The 18,173-nt window shown below is 38.8% G+C and overlaps 1 protein-coding gene across 1 annotated transcript in view; it reads right to left on the minus strand.

Annotated features, from left to right (window-relative positions):
- The window catches only part of PTH2R (parathyroid hormone 2 receptor), a 100,892-nt gene that overhangs the window by 10,628 nt on the left and 72,091 nt on the right, over positions 1-18,173 (minus strand). Inside the window, exons 9-10 of the mRNA XM_053471466.1 lie at positions 16,586-16,652; positions 13,357-13,451 (exon numbers count right to left, since the gene is read on the minus strand). Of these exons, the coding sequence (XP_053327441.1) occupies positions 13,357-13,451; positions 16,586-16,652 (162 nt within the window). The remainder of the gene's footprint in view (positions 1-13,356; positions 13,452-16,585; positions 16,653-18,173) is intronic.

The raw sequence follows: 18,173 nt of genomic DNA on the forward strand, positions 1-18,173 counted from the left end.
CATGTGCAGGTACCGTTGAGACGGCGGGGAGGAAAGCAACTGGGTACAGGGTAGAGTCCATAGATGGTCATACCTGCTTGTCCCTGCCAACCATACTGGAGTGCAATCACATTCCTGACAACCGGTCCGAGATACCTACACCAGAGGTGGCAGCATACCACCCCCATCTGAGGCGTATAGCTCATTTGATACCGGAGCTGGACCCAGAAGCCCCAATAGTCTTACTCCTTGGAAGAGACATATTACGAGTTCACAAGGCTAGAGGACAGATTAACGGCCCCCAAAACGCTCCATATGCCCAGAGACTTGACCTAGGATGGGTCATCATAGGAGACGTCTGTCTAGGAGGAGCGCACAAGCCGACCTCAGTCAACAGTATGCTCACCAACACACTTGAAAATGGACGTCCTTCTCTATTCCAGCCATGTCAGAGTAGGTTCCTGATAAAAGAATTGCCACACAGCGCTCCCGTGCCTTGTCCTTTCGTGGATCCCTCCTGTGAAGACCACGCCTGCGATGGTGAGCAAGATCACTTAGGGTGCACAGTCTTCCACAGGACAAGAGAAGACAACAGGGTCGCAATGTCCATAGAAGACAGGCTGTTCTTGGATATCATGGATCGAGGAATAGTAAAAGACAAGTCGAAAAGCTGGGTCGCACCTTTACCGTTTAAACCTGAGAGACGACGCTTACCTAACAACAAAGAACTTGTCTACAGTCGATTTATCTCCCTCAAACGCAAACTTCAGAGGACACCAGAGATGAAAGAACATTTCTTTACATTCATGGAAAGAATATTCCAGAACAACCACGCAGAGATTGCACCCACGCTCCAAGACTCAGAAGAGTGTTGGTACTTACCCATATTCGGCGTGTATCATCCTAAGAAACCAGGACAGATAAGAGTAGTATTCGACTCAAGTGCCAAATGCGACGGCGTCTCACTAAACGACGTCTTACTGTCTGGTCCAGACCTCAACAACAGACTTCAGGAGGTACTTTTACGCTTCCGCAGAGATTCCATAGCATTTATGGCCGACATACAACAGATGTTCCACTGCTTCCTTGTCAAGGAAGAACACAGAAACTACTTGAGGTTCTTCTGGCACCGCAACAACGACCCCAATGAGGACATTGTAGAATATCGAATGAGAGTGCACATTTTCGGAAACAGTCCTTCCCCTGCAGTTGCTATCTACGGTCTCAGACATTCAGCTCGAGAGGGTGAAGCAAAGTATGGGACGGATGTCAGGTCCTTTGTGGAAAAAGATTTCTATGTCGACGACTGCTTGAAATCTACACCCACGAACGAGACCGCAATCAGTCTCCTGAAAAGAGCTCAAGAAATGCTCGCTCTATCTAATTTGAGGTTGCACAAAATCGCCTCCAACAGTCTAGAGTTAATGGAGGCCTTCTCACCCCAAGACCACTCAAGTGATCTAAAAGACTTGGATCTTAGCACAGACTCCCTTCCGATGCAGCGAAGCCTCGGTTTGCTCTGGGATTTAAAGGCAGACACATTCACCTTCCAAATCAGCAAGGAAGAAAAAGCCTTCACACGCAGAGGAGTCCTGTCTACCATAAACATCTTATATGATCCTCTGGGATTCGTAACGCCTGTTACCATTCAAGGTAAAATGTTGTTAAGAGACTTCACCACAGAGACGGCTGATTGGGATGATCCGCTTCCCATGGAGAAAAAAGACCTGTGGACAGGATGGAGGACATCTCTCAAAGCTTTGTCCAGCCTTCGTGTGGCACGACCGTATGCTTCCGTGCCATCAACTGAAGTCAAGATGCAAAGACTTTATATCTTCTGCGACGCTTCAGTCAAGGCGATTGCAGCCGTAGCATACTTGAAGACCATAGATGTCAAAGAACAATGCCATGTGGGTTTTGTTATGAGCCGGACTAAACTGGCGCCACTCCGCGAGCACACGATACCCAGACTGGAACTCTGCGCTGCCGTGCTTGCAGTGGAGTTGGCCGAACTTATAACAACAGGAATGAACCTGGAAATTGGGGAAGTCGAGTTTTACACGGACAGTAAGGTAGTCCTAGGATATATTTGCAACGAAACAAGACGCTTTTATGTCAGCAATCGGGTGCTAAGGATCAGGAGATCCACTTGTCCTAAACAGTGGCACTATGTGTCCACACACCATAATCCTGTGGACCATGCGACTAGATCTGTAGCAACAAGTCACCTTAAAGACACAACATGGTTTATGGGTCCTGCATTCCTGTACTGTTCAACGTCTTGCAACATTGAACCTGACTCGTTTGGATTGGTAGACTCAGATGCCGACGAAGAAATCCGACCTGAAGTATCTGTTCTATGTACGGTGACTTCGGATCACCAACTCAAATCTCATCGTTTCGTCAGGTTCTCCACCTGGATGTCGCTTGTTCGTGCTATAACCTGTCTAGTTCATATGGCTCAATCTTATAAATCAACATTACCTGAGAGCCAGAAGCCCTGCAAAGGTTGGCACCACTGCAAACATGCCTTTACCACTCCTAATTTGGAAAAGTCCAAGAACATAATAATTTGCACTATACAACGTGAATGTTATGCTGAAGAAATAGACTGCCTCACGCAGAAGACCAGCAGTCCGAGTGCTCCTCTTGGAGAATTCAAAGATAAAGACCTCTACAGACGACAATTGAGGCAGGTGCAAAGTCTTTCTAATGCCTTCTGGGACAGGTGGAGGAAGCAGTATATCTCTACCCTACAGTCGAGAAGGAAGTGGCAAACTAACAAGCCGAACATCAGACATGGGGATGTCATGCTCATGAAAGACAGCCAGTCACACCGGAATGAGTGGCCACTGGGTCTCATCACCAACACATTCCCAAGCAAGGATGGGAACGTACGCAAGGCTGAGGTCAAAGTATGCAGGCTTGGCGAGTGCAAGCTATTCCTCAGGCCAGTAGCGGAACTTGTTTTATTGTTTTCACCTGAGATACCTAGTAGTGGCGTCGGTTGACGCCAGACGGGGAGTGTTCTGCCCAGCAGGGTTTGAGAATCTTTACAGTTCACCTTTTTGCCACCTTAGACTTCTTTAGTAAATTATAGCTACATCTAGCGGTGTTAAGTGGTATTACACCTTGTTTTTCTAGTTAAAGAATAATGCATTGTGGGTGATTGCAAGGCATTCTGGGAGGGAGGAGTCTCCATTTTACAGTCTTCAGTCACCAGGACTCATCATCAGAGCTGTTTCTGTATGTCTCCTTCCAAAACTCCACCATCTGTGTAATAGCATATCTGTTTTACCACATCACATCACATTACCACATCACATTACATGTGTGTAATCCTGTTTTGCCATATATACTCAACAACCTGTTCACCAATAAACAAGTTAAACTACAAAGAACAGTCCTCTTATTTGGAAGACAGGAATGGTTTATACTGAATGTCAGACTGCACACTGAGTGAACGTGTAAGAAGACAGAACACTAAAATTAACAGAATTAACAGAACCCATAAAATCTTAACTTGCTTGGAGCAAATCAATCCCAACTTCCATTCAAATAAATATACAATTACCTACCAAAATGTATTCATTAAATTACCTTTTTTTAATAGAATTAATGGAGTGGAGCAGCACTGTACATAAAATCTTTTTTACTAAATTAGTCACTACAATATATTTCTTCTGTTCAAGTGTATTAGAGCCTCTAAAAACAGCACAAAACTGGAGTACAGGACAAAAGCTTTTGGTACACCCCAATAAAACAAATATTTTAAATAGGAAAAAAGGAGCCCCAAAAAACTCCTTGTTTTGGAAACTGAACTAAGATAATAGAAGCTTATACATTCATTATACATTTTAGTTATGCTTCATTATTTCTTGTCTGAGTCATCTCCCTATTAACATATAAACAAAAGCAATCCAAGCACAAACGGAAGCAAACACAAACACAAGAAAAGTTAAACTAAATTACAATAGTCCTACAGTCTTTAGCTATACAAAAAAGCTATGATTGTGAAAAATCTGCTCTTACAGATCATTAGGCTCATTCACTTTATATTAATTTCAAGTCAGCTGATGCGTCATTTCCCAAATAGCAAGTTATATTTACACTAATGTGGATTTTTAAAAGCGCTATACATTTGTCAGATGTAAAAATAATGTTATAAGCTTAATAATAGTGACATTTTGCACCCTTGTTTATTTTCATTCTGCATTATTTCGTAATGTCAGATTGAAGATTTATTGCTTTTCTTTCAGGGCAATGGAAATCCAGAATGGTCAGATTCCATTAGCGGTGCATTAACGTTATCAAATTAAACTATTCCAAGGAGTTTGACTTTAAAACACAAGCCATGGAACTTAATAATAAATAAAGGAAATTGTAGTTTAAAGCAAGTAAGTGGGATGGAAAGGGAAGACCTTTAAAGGGAAAAGAACAGAAACTTTAATGATAAAAAGAAAGATTTTAATTTTACTTTTCGCCAAGTATAACACCAAAGCATTTAAAAAAAAAAACCCGGGTGAGTGCAGTCGCCCTGCACCAGGCCATGTCCAACTCCGCTACTGCGCAATAACTCCTGAACATATCTGTATGGACCAAGTCCCTGACAATCACCCTATGAGTTGTCCTTCATCCACCTGAGCTGCTGTGTACCCCTATTGAGGATCCATCCTTTCACCTTCAGTTTGGTAAATGGTTTGGAAGCAGGAGAGCACAGCACATGGGGTTGATTGGCTCTTAACAGGGTCTTTCAGGGCCAGTCAGCCCTCTGAATTGTTCTTACCTTTGAATGGTCCATCCCTTTTCTCTAAACTGTCAAGGATGAAGAAACAACTCCTTAAGGATGGGATAGCAGCTTATGTGAGGGAGTGTGATGGTCCATCAACATGGTGTCATTCCAGGCACAGTCCCTGAGCTTTCATCCATAGCATGCCCTTTATGCCCTAGAAGGCTTGGTGTCAGGACCCGGGCGAGCAGGTCCGGTAGGAGCCCAGTAGCAAGGGATACTTGGGGTTCTGTCTGTACCCCACAATGCCTCATAGCTGAGAGAAGATACAGACTGGTGCAAAGGAAGACACCACAGACAGAATACTGAGATATAGTCTATATTGAGGTAACTGGCAGGACAAGTAAGTACAAGGTAATACGTTTGGCCCAAAAGCAGGGCGCACAGCAGGAAGCCCAATGGCAGGGCGCACGGCAGGAGGCCCACTGGTAGGGCGCACGGCAGGAGGCCCACTGGCAGGGCGCACGGCAGGAGGCCCACTGGCAGGGCGCACGGCAGGAGGCCCACTGGCAGGGCGCACGGCAGGAGGCCCACTGGCAGGGCGCACGGCTGGAAGCCCACTGGCAGGACAGACAGCTGGAAGCCCACTGGCAGGGCAAAGCGGTCCTCATACGTTAATGCCAAAGCCTTTACTGAAGGGCAGGTTAAAATAGGCAGGACTCCACACAGGTAATCAGGCTCAGCTGTCCCAAACAATCAATAACGGGTGCTTCCAGAGAGGGAAGAGCAGCCACTAGTGGTTGCCTGAAGAACATGAGCAATACAAAGTTTTGAATATTCCAGGCTGCGAAGGGTGGAACCCTTGGGCAAAGAGTTGGGTAACAGTAGCTCAGGTGGGTGATAGTCTTGCAATGTGGTGTTATCCCAGATACTCATTTGAGGGCCCATTGCCACCTAAACTCTGGATCATCACCCCACTGCCCACTCATTAGACTCTTAAGAACCAATCCCTTAATGCCTGATAGTCTGGGTTGTGAAAATGGGTCCTCAGGTGGGACAAGGCAGCTCAAGGTGGGACAAGGCAGATATTGGGGATAGAAGCTCAGGGGCAATGCACAGTCCATTATTCATCATGAGTTGTTCTTAACAACGTAACAAGATCCATCCTTAACCAGAGACCCAAAGCATTTTGCTAGTTCATGCACACGATACTTGGAATAAAGTTCATCTTTTTGTTTTTGTGTGATAGCTCTACGTCCGCAGTTCATCCTTTTATTACACAAATACTTGTTGCAGATTAGCAGGGAGGATTGTATGTTAATTAGCGTTCAGATAATTTAGTCATGTGCAAATGGCCTAAAAAAACAGATTTTGTTTTACAAACCTTTCAGTGATAACAGGTTAAGATTTTCTTGTTTCTTTAGCAACAAAAAATAGAATATTTGTTGTTACAAATTAAGAGGTTAAGAGATTACACAGCAATAACACTTTGTAGAATCCAATATTAATCTCTTAAAGGAAGAACTGATTTAGTCCTACACAATGTAACACTATAAAACATTAGATTTTTAGTTTAGCTGGTTTTCAGTGTGGCACGTACAATAGAAATCTGCGTGTGTTTTAATTACAGAAGGCTTTATAGAATTTGGAAAAGAAACTATGAGCTTCAAAAGTTTAAGCATTTTACATTTCTTCAAAAAGAAATCTGAGCATAGTAGAGCAGATACTATAGAAGCTGTAGAGATGTTGCCTTCTGAGCACTTTGGTGTTTTTCTGTTAGATGATATAGAGCCAGAAAAGAGGGCACTCGCAAGTCATGAGTGTCTGTAGGCCTAGCAGAACAAAGCTACATTGAGACAGTCACAGCAGATATCATACAGACATATATGTTAAAGGGGAACAGGACAGGGACAATCAGGTTCTGCTCTTAGAGTAGCAGGAAAGAGGGGAGAAATTATTCACCCAACCTGTCTGAAGTTATGCTCCGCAAGTTGTGAGACTGGCAACCAAGGGAAGTCAGCAAATTGCTACACTTGATGTTGAAAGAGAGAAATCAACTGCTTCTCTGTCAGAAGTGAGGTTGACCGAAGAGATTGAAGAACCAGAACCCATTATCACAGAAACCGATCTTTGCCAACCAGATGATAGTGAAAGGTCTGTATGTACCAAAGGGAAATCCAAATGACTTTCAAAAGAAAAGTCAGATGGCTGCTGAATATGCCCTCTGTTCTAAGGACATACGCATTACGCACAGAATAAACAATATCAAAGACCATATAAAAACACTTAGTTGTAGACTGAGCTGCTTTACGTGAAAGTGGCATGACAAGTAACAAATTATCAAGCTGGGTTTCTACATTCAGTATAGATCCATTAGATGAGCAAGCCAACCGAGCTGCACTGCTGTGGACAGCGTTCTTGATTGGACATTATATCTCATTCTTATCTAGGGAGCATGCTGCAAAGCTTTTTAACGAAATGTTCCCAAGAGATACTGCTACTAGATTTGCTTGTGGGGGAACAAAAGACACACATTTATGCAATGGCATCATAACACCAGAAGCACAAAAGAAGGTGCTAAATTCACTGATGTGCACCAACGAAGGATGTCATGCAATAGCAACAGATGGCAATTGTTCCTGGTTCTTTTAAGACACCTCAATAATGACTGTATAAATGTTGTGACATCATTGCTTGATAGGTTTCTATGCAACAAAGCCACAGGATATAACATTTTTAATGGTCTGAACAAAGTCATAACACAGAAGGGATTAGATCAGAAGAACTGTGTTGCCTACAGCAGTGACAATGCAAGTGTCATGGTTGGCAGACACAACAGTCTGCTAGGTAGAATAAAAGAAAAGTGTTTGATGTTGGTTGTCCATGTCATTTGTCTCATCTATTAAGTCAATGAGCATCAAAAGGGTTCAGTAAATATAGAACAGCTTTTTATTGATACCTACGATCATCTTCAAAAGGCATGCTCCAGGAAAGAAGACTTAAGAGAATTTATGATTTTCTGTAATACTGTAAGTCAGAAAAGTCCTGAAACACCGTTCAGCACGATTACTTAGCCAAAAAAACGCTTGGAAATAATGAGATGCATTAAATGGATATTTTGATGAACAAGAAGATGGCAGTGGAAGAGGAAGAAGGAAGGTAACTGAGCGAGACAAACACCTGGTATGGGAAAAGTTACAATGGTTTAAATTGGATTGGCATTGGTTTGGCAGTATTATCATCTGGATAATTTTAACATCATGCTGCAGTTGAGTGAGCCAAAAGTATTTTGAACAAATATGAAGTTAATTAAGCCAGAGGTTTTTGCCAAAAAAGAAACGAAGAAAAGTTGTTGGAACTTAACTTTGCTTGCAAAGAAAACCAAAAAAAATGACAGGCGTATGTTCATTAGATTTGCAACCAAGCGGTATATCCAAATCCATGAAGATGATCTGGATAAAGACACCATCAAATAGTTTTATTCAGAAGTGAGATAACCTGCAAAAATGATTTTATGTAGAGTATGAAGCTATAACAGGTCTTTTGAATGGTTTCCCTGGAATTATTTCAGGTGAAGAAGTAGACAGTTTGGAGTCAGAGTAAAAACTTTATCAAATATCAAGAGAGACGGAACTTGGACTGAATGAAGTTCACGCTACTGTGATCATTGATAGCATTTTGCAACATATTTAGACTCTAAAGTATCCTTCATCTGGTCTGAAAAATACCCTCTACTCTGTAAACGTGCAAACCTGGAAAAGACCCAAAACACAGATCCAAAACAAGCACAAGTGTGTACTGTCATCTGTTTCATGTTACGAATGAAAACCCTGAGCAGAACTTGCGAAAAAAGCTCAGAAATCACATATATAACAGCAAAAAGAACAAAGCGCACAAGCAAATCCTGCAGATGCAGCATTTAATAAAGAAACGTAAACATATTAATTAAAGCATTACTATTTCTATTATTGACATTTTAATGTAAAAATGTTTGTTGCACTATTTAGTAATCACTATAGGCGATATCACGTTGAAGTCTGAAACCTAATGGTTTTGTAGCATGATCTTAAACAAGATCTCTCATATTCTCAAAATTCTCACTAATTTGCACTTAAAAATTATGTTTTAATGTTGGTACTATCTTAATTAATCTGATTATACTGCTCAGGTTGGAAGTTTTATTTTCTGATGTTTGCTATCATATTTTATTTATTTTTGTAGTCCTGTTTTTAACCCCTTAATGACAAAGCCCGTACATGTACGGGCTCAAAATGCATTGTTTTCAATGGGTTTAGGGACCGCCCATTGTCCTTAAGGGGTTAAATGTTCTTTTTTAATGTTATTATCATGTTATTTATTAAATTTAGTTTAAAACTTGTGTTCTGCTAAGTTATAGCCTGGAATCTAGCACAAATTCACCCAATTAGGTATTCTATTTATTTTTAAGTGGGAAATTAAAGGCTTGTTTTTCACACATGTGGCCTAGGGGTAACAAGAAGAGGAGGGGTTTGTACCCAGAAGCCCTGAAGTGATACAAGAGGGGAGTTATTGTACTATGGGTACAAGACAGGTAGGCTTAAGCCAGCTATCCAGCTTAGTTTCTGCCAGGCAGCATGTATAAGGTTAAAATGCAAAGATACAACAGGGGTCCTAGATGACATGGTAACTATATACATGGCAATAATTGCTGTGTGCTTGAATGAGTGTATGATAAGTGTCAGTGTGGATAATCATTCATGCTCTTGGCTTGGATCTGTTTGGCTTGGATTTTAGAGCATAAAGTTCCTGGCTCAGCCTAGCTTTAAATTGTGACCAAAACACTAACAAGGATGGTGATGTAGTTTGGACGTCATTAGCCTTTAACTATAATTACCTTACATCAAAATGGCCTAGAATGACCAATGTTGGATGACTTGCACACAAACAGAGATCATTAGAAATATCGGATAGGTTGTTAAACAAAGAACATGAAAATTGAGTCAGGGGAGTGGTTTCAACACGTCTTCAACTTGAGACGCTTGGTAGCCGACTGGTTTTAACAGAATCTGGAACAAGTCTAATCAGATGGGGTAGAGTGGTTTACATTGAAAGCATGGATCCAGAATTACCAAAAGCAGTGGAGTGGTGAATGAACATAAATTGAGGTGGGTTGGACTTTTCAATCAGGTGTGTGGTTTTAGCTACGGGTGCGGTCGACTAAATATAAACTTGATTGCTCTGCGCTTGCAAAGTGTCCCTGGAATTATTTTTCAAATGTTCGCAACTATGGTATTTTTATGCCGGGAGAGACCCACATTTTGATGGATCTCACAAAAATGTCAGGTATGCACTAAGTCCAGGGCTTTTAGTTAGACCTCTCTGGTTTCTGTGTCAAATGTGAGATGTCACAGTCTACCAGTCTTCATTCTAGAATTGGCAAACTGAGAAGCATTCAAATAAGAGCACACAGTACTACAACTTGGCATAGGACGTCCTTCATGATCTTCCATAACACGTTTCACCACTTGCAGCATTTATCTCGGCAACCCATTGTTTTTACATTTTAAGATTTATGCCTTTTTTGTAATAAATCTTTAAATGCTTCCCAATTGCTCCATGAAGACTGGATATTCTCATATTTAACACTGAAATTTGAGAAGCCTGCTTAAGAGAGCTGCAAATAGTGAGCATTGACAGTATACGTCTCATAAAAATATATGTGCATATTACTGACAATACTGCAGTATGCACTTTATTCTGTTTTTCTCCTTGTGAGGTTCGGATCCCTTATTTTATTTATGCGGTGTTTCACAAATGCCTAATCATATTTTTAGGAATTGAAATAGGATGTTGGTTTCAGCATTTATAGAGTTTGACATCTAATTTTTTTCAATTTTGTTTAAGAATAAGAGAAAATAAAGTTTGTAATCCAAAAATGGTTATTCATTTATGCAAATTAGCTTGCTATATGCATATGGGGTATGCTAGATGTACAAACCTATCTTGGATCAGATTGTAAATTAGATCTGCATAATGAAGAACAATAATTTGCATGTCACTTGTTCCAAATGACATACTGATAGAATATTTTACCTGACTCTTGACAAGCCATCTAGGAGGCTATCTGCACACTGTATATTCTGTCTCCTGAAATGAGATTGCAGTCAAAGTACATTTTATTTCCAAAGCTCTAATATGTACAGGTTTATATATTATTTGACTCCAAAGTGAATTTAATGCATTCTAACTTGCAGCCTGCCTTGTATAATGTAACGCTTATCTTGGGCAATATAGCAAGATGGCAGCTTGGAATACCTCATACACAGGTAAAATGTTCGATATATTTTATTGTTATTGTTATTATTATTAGTGCTCATTGAAGGAATTGTAGTCTTTAAAAAGCTGAGTTTTTAGCTATAATGGATGGAAGCAGTTTGAGTTGATATGGAAGTATGTTTAGAAGTAGGTGAGGCGGCCATGGCAGTGCATGAGCCTAACCAGGCTAATCTATGACTTGCTAAGCTGAATTTGCCCTACAGATATGCTATTCTGTGTTTCCGATACACAGGGAACAAAGACAAAAGAGGAAAAGGTGTTTAGGAAGCTTGGCTCCCTCTGATGAGCCAAGCGTGGTGGCCTTGAGCCTTCACCAGATCAGCCGTAAGCATGTTCCATAGATATGGGTCAGTTTGGGCAAAGTTATGTGACAGAAGAGCCGTTACTGAAAATGTTTCAGTGAATCTAGTGGGTGACAAATTTGTAGTGCATAGCAGTGTATGTTCGAAGTTAACAACAGAACCTGTTATCTGTTATACTCAACTGCTTTTTTAGGTAATGAGAAGATGACATATGCCCCATGCCGCATAAATCTTGAAATGTGGATAATGCATCATATTATCTTATAATATATCTTATAATAGTATATAATATACTATTATATACGTAAATGTATAATCTAAACATAAAAATACATAAAATAATCTCACTGAGGCGAGAATGTTTTCACCACACGTAAGTGATGTCTTATAATCACATATTTATGGTTATATGTATGTACAAAAGCTCCTGTGCTGCCTTAGCATAAATTTATCACAAAATAAATATTCTCAGCGGGAAACGTGGCATTCATAATATCATATTGAATTTTGCAGATAATATGGAACTATCTACTATAACAGTTTTTGATCTAGAAAACCATCCTGTGCCATATAACATAATATTAAAGACCATCATGATCAACCTTTTAAAATATACATATGTGCTGATATATGTGCTGATTGTGAAAAGGTTAAGCCTTTACAAACACTGAAAATTGAAGTTACCAAAGGAATTGAGGAGTTATTTGAAATCTACAAAAAAAATATACAAATTAAGAAATAGTTTTTCTTCTACTTTTTCTGCTGTTAATACTGTATACTTACTAAATAGCTTTCAGTGTATTTGGATGACATGTTGCAAATTAAGGTCAGTAAAGTTTGATTACATTACACAATTTTGGGGCTTATATTAACCCTTAATGACAAAGCCCGTACATGCATTGTTTTCAATGGGTTTAGGGAACGCCCATTGTCCTTAAGGGGTTAAGCTCCATATTACCCTATGTTTTGGTCCTTCGATACAATATACAGTACAACACAAATGTAACCATGCACAGCCATAGCACAGCATGTCTCCCATAATGTCTTCATCACATCAGTTTGCTTTTTCCTTTGCAGAATATACTCATGGCAGTACACTAGTCAATAAATAACACAATACTGATATAATAAAGCAATACTGATAATATTTATACCTTCAAAATAAGACACTAACAACCTTTAAAAATGACCCACTACATCTCTAATGGTCAAACAAGGACACTATTGTTTTAGGGGATGTGCAGTAGTGAGCCAGCTCAGCAGAGCCTGGGTACACCCCTTAACAAAAACACACACATTCACACACAAACTTGCTTTAACACACACACATTCCCTCTTACACTTACTCGTACATTTACACAAATACATATCCTATGTCCCTCCTGCCACTAATCCTAGGCTCACCTCAGACACTCTAACGCCATATGCTGACACACACACACTCATGCTAACATCATACATTAACACCACCTCACACATTGATACCAAATACAAACACACACACTCATGCTAGCACATGTACACTCTAGAGCCATATAGTAACGCACACACTCTAACATCATGCACTTAAACACACTCACCAACACCATACACTAGCATACACAACACTCTAACACCATACACTGACACATACATACACAGAAACTCACTCTCCCCCTTCATCAATACAGCTTGCATAGCTTTACCACCTTGCGCTGAGCCCTGTCTTCACTGCAGCTCTAGAGCTGACACTTTGCTGCCACCCTACTGCCGAAATGTCACATATTACAAGTTACTTTTCCATGCTGGGCATCTTGGTTACTTATTGCCTGGGTGCTGTGCACCTGCGGCACCCACCTTAGCACGCCCCCGAGGCTGTTCTTGAAAATATACCTTTTACTCTTTATTAAGAAAGTGACTTGAGTAATTGAGTAGAGGAAACACATTTAAATTCCACTAAGAACTTCAAGCTCCTAGAAAGCAAGTACCTTAAGGAAGAAAGAAAATTCATCTTTTTAATTGCTACATAATATAAAAAAGCCTAAGTCCTACCTGTATTGTTTCCTGGTGTCATAACCAACTGCATTTGATTCCCAGATTTTTGTTGCAAGTACCCGCACTGTGTTCAGGAACAGGATGAAATTTAACTGAAAAATAGATAAAGTATTGGTAAAAATATTGAATAAATTCACTAAAATATGTTGTATTTTGTAAATGCATGGCATGATTGTGTTCATTGTATCGGCCCCTGACAGCAAGTTTACAGCTTTCATCTCCTTCATTGTTGAGTCTGTAGTTGTTAGTATAGACCTGCCACCTTCCTAAATAAAAATCCACTCGTATGCATCCACTTTTGTTGGGCATACTAAAGCAACTAATAGTGATGATGTAAGTGGAGAAGCCTGACAGCACGTATACAGAAACTCATATATATATATATATCTATAGGGTTAATGTATGTGTAAGGTGTCAGATGGACTGTCCCACCCTACAGTGCCCCTAAGAACACAATATTTGGAAGCACATGCATTGCTCAGGTTTCATGTTAATATTTAATTTTAACATTAATTTATTTAATTTAATTTGAATTATCATGATGCTGAAGCCAAGCCCTCAATAAAGTCACACCTCTAAGGAAAGCAGACCCCTGTTCCCGAATCACAAAATGTGGTCACCCTATAGGACAGCATGACCTAAGGCTTCATCCTCTTTGTTTTTTGCCTAGAAGGCAGAAAGGATGAGAATAATTTGGTTTGTGTTATTGAACGGCTGTTCTGCTTATTCCGTTCACTCTGAATGTACTCGAAGATCTTTCATGTGCCACATTTAGAATAGTTCATTCATTGATTATTTGTTATTTTACATTTGCTCTGGTTTCCTATAAGATACGACGTACTTTATTATGACGCTTGCCAATTTAAACAGTAGTGAAAACAAGAAATCACGTTTATAAATCTAGCTTGTAAATATTTTATATGAAATATTACTATAGCGCAACTTGCCATGTTGCCTTGCATCACATATCACCACCAAATATTTTTCTAATCCTAGCTTTACCTCCAATGCTCTTTATTATTCTGTTGTATATCAAGTCTATGACGTGCATTTAACACAGAAAATAAATAGCTGGATATCACCTTTAATATGTTTGCTGGCCTGCTGCTTTTCAGAAATCACATTCCACTAATAAGGATACTTTTTGTTTTGTCATGCTTCATGGTCCGCTCATTCCAAGTACTGGGTTTTTTTAATTGTATATACAACATCCTCAGATAAATAACCATCTAGGTGCCAGAAGGATGTACAACATAAGATACCCATCTTGTCTGAAAAGAGCCGAGCCTGGCATAAAACAATTTAATTCCAAATGTAAAAGCTACACATTACAGCAAGGTTGCAAGTTGGCATTATCCATGTAAAGAAGACAGCATGTCTGGGAAATTAAGACATCTTAACATCGGCCATGTGTCCTAGATTGCCCAGTAACAGTCCTGTAATTAAGGGACCTGTGCCACATCTTAAGCAATCTGTTTCCAGGGCAATTCACTGTACTGGAACCTGGGGTGCTAAGGGGGCTGAGACCCTTAGTGTATTGTAACAGCCAATTCCTGGGAAAATGTATAGATCCCAATAACAAGATGCAACCTCTGACAAGTAAGAAGTGACCAGGCAGTTGAATAAAGCTTTTTAAGTTCATCTTTACCAGAGTCTACTGCCATGACGGCGCTAGCCAGACCAGTGCACACTTAGACAATCATAAGTATAAAACTAGCTTTGTCCAAACTAAAACAGTTGTGAAAAATGCATGGCCGCAATGCAACTACTTGTGTAAAATCAAAAATGCATTTTGTTTTAAGATTTAGATTTGGAGTGCTAAAAAAGAGACTAAAAAAAGACTATATAGGATGAGTTATACTACATTTATTTATATAGTGCCACTAAATTCCGTAGCGCTTTACAATTAGTGTCAGTGGGATAAATGTAAAATCACAAACAATAAGAAACTGGTACAATCGAGTTGGTAACAACCTTACCTCTCATAATATATGTCTCTTTCTTCAGTTCCTCAGCATTATAAGCTGATACATTTGATAAATGCCTTTTTCACTATTTTAATGTATTTATCTTATTGGGTCAGTGTAAACTCTTATTTTTTTTTATTACATTATAATAAGGAAGAATACTTGCATATAGTTCCTGCTTTGCTCCCAGTCATATTAAATTATCAATTCATTGATTCAAAGAGACCTCAGCTCCCCGGAGCCTACCATTGAGTGACGCAGCCAGGACTGCCCACTGATGTCAGTGGACATCGCAGGAAACACCCCGTTTAAAGAAGAAATGGGCGGGGAGTGGGGTGTTGATCTGGAGAAGCGGTGCTTCTCATGGAGTACTCCAGGCCACACCTGGAGAGTTCCCAGGTTTGACTCTACTACAGTAAGCTAAAGAATGCTACCGCTTATTTGCATGCAGTAAAATACATTATAGTTCATGTAAAAGTGGTTTTCAAAATGCATTTTACATGAAAATTGGGAGTTGTCTTTTAAAGTTCTGACTTATAATTTGTGGATTTACAATATGATGTTTTACAGCAACACAGAAGGCACATTCCAACATCACGGTTGTGCTAGTGACTTAAGGGGTAGCCAACTATGGTATTCTTCAGGTATATAGATGATCAACATGTCAAGTGCTGTTGCTGTGTTCTGGGTATTATCCTATTTAATAAGATGAATTACATATGTCTCAATCTTTCACAAGATCAAATAAGTTATTACAGTTACAATAACAAAGTCAAGCTGCAAATATCCATTATCTGTCTCTTGAATGTTATACTTAACCTTGATTTTAAAGCAAAATGCCAAGAATGAGCAAGTCAAAGTTATTATGTACAGTAGATTAAACCTTTCATGGAACTATTCCTGAAATGTTTTCCTGTATAATGAAACATGCATTAAATTAGTCACTGAACAACAGGTGCTAACTAATTAACCCTCTTACGTTTTAAGTCATTATAATTTCAAGTAAATAATTGATGCAGGGTCTTTTCATCTAATGATGTGAGACTTTGTTTATTATAGTATGCATATGATTAAGCATTAGGGCAGTACTGCAGTTATGTTTTTTACATTACAATTATAGGAAATTCAATTGAAGGCTGTATACAAAAATGCATGTTAATGCATTTTATTAGCATTTTCATATCAGTCCTGTTTATTGTAACATTTAGCTAAAAATAGAGTGTTTATAATTTAAAAACATGTTAAGTCTAGTTACTCACCCCAATAGCTGCTAAAATTGGTGCTTGATAAATCCATTTAATGTCTCCGGCACTTAGTTCCCAACATCTGAAATATAAATATAAGTTGGATAAGTTGATTATAAAGTATGACATCAAACATTAAAGGAAACATTTCCTTTAGGCTAAAAGGTCTCTGTGAACAACCAACATAATCAAATTAATTCTTCTTAAAGGGGAACTCCAATCACATTGTTTTTACTAGTATCATATTAAAATACAATTATAGAAAATATGTTATTTTATGTTTTAAAACAATTGTTTTCACATAATACATTTTTGACAGATACGCATTTGTGTTTGTTTTAACTCATTTACCTAAGCCCCATCTACTAAACACAATTAACTCTTTATCATACTGCCTTGTGGTAAAGAATTTCTCAATCTTTAAGGTACACTCTAGAACATAAAATTGATTTTTAATGTCAAATGCACATTGCAGTCTGTTTTGCATGGATTGCAATGCTTTGTACTAAATGCAATTTGGTGCATCTACGTTTTAGTTCCTGGAAGTTAGCAAGCCACACCTCCTAGAATTCTAGTTATAACATATTAATCGTTTGATTAATCATTTTATTCATTATCATTCCCTTTATCATTAAATATAGCTATCCAGTTAAGTTTGAAATGTCACAGTCGGCTAATCAAAAAGAAAAATAATTCACAAGAGCTAAGTTAAAAACATTAAACGCCAAGATACACTTACCATTTTTTTTAACAATACAAACTTCAAAGCACAGACTTGTTACAAAGTGCCCATTAAGGATAATGAAACTACACCAAAAAAGATAAGTCTCATTTACAGATAATTCATGCTTTAACATAGTTTTATTTAAGTACAAGCTATTCGTTTGGCAGAGCATTCCGTTCATTTATATTTCATATGGCTTTAAAATTAATATGTTCAGTTACGCCAAAAAAGTATTTGTTCAAGCAGATGTAGATTGTCTTGATTGTGATTCCAAGAAATCACACTTGAAATATTTTGATCCATAAAATGTTGCCAATAAATTGATTAGTAGCACAAACTAAGGGAAATAATCCATTACTGAAATAGGGATATAAGCTATTTGCACATTTGCTGCTGTGGCCCAATATTCCTATTAGGCTTTGCTTTCTGAATGATTTGTAGTCCATAACTACTTGGACAATAGAGTTTGCATATTTCTGCACACTAATTATACGTTATGGACAAAAACTCATTATCCATTTTTTTAAAAAAACATTAAACATTACTATATGTATATAGATGTGTGAGTCCCTCTATGGACCTGCTTTTTGTCCAAGAAATTGAAATTTTTAGCTTTTTATGTGCAATAAAAAGCTGCTTATAAATCATAGATTGATCAGCATACTTGTATTCACCACAGATGAAGTCTTGCGTTTAGGAGTACACATTAGGTATGGAAGTGTTATGTGCTATTAAACACTTAAGGCTTCCCCTAGGACAGGTAGGAGAAGGGTGATCAAAGTGCAGTTCCACTAAACTACATTATTATTTATTGATTTATATAGCACAATGATAGTCTGCAGCGCTGCAAAAAATGTTTTTCAGAGATTCGCGTAGACA

The sequence above is a fragment of the Spea bombifrons genome, chromosome 7, assembly GCF_027358695.1.
Source record: "Spea bombifrons isolate aSpeBom1 chromosome 7, aSpeBom1.2.pri, whole genome shotgun sequence".
Classification (NCBI taxonomy): Eukaryota; Metazoa; Chordata; class Amphibia; order Anura; family Pelobatidae; genus Spea; species Spea bombifrons.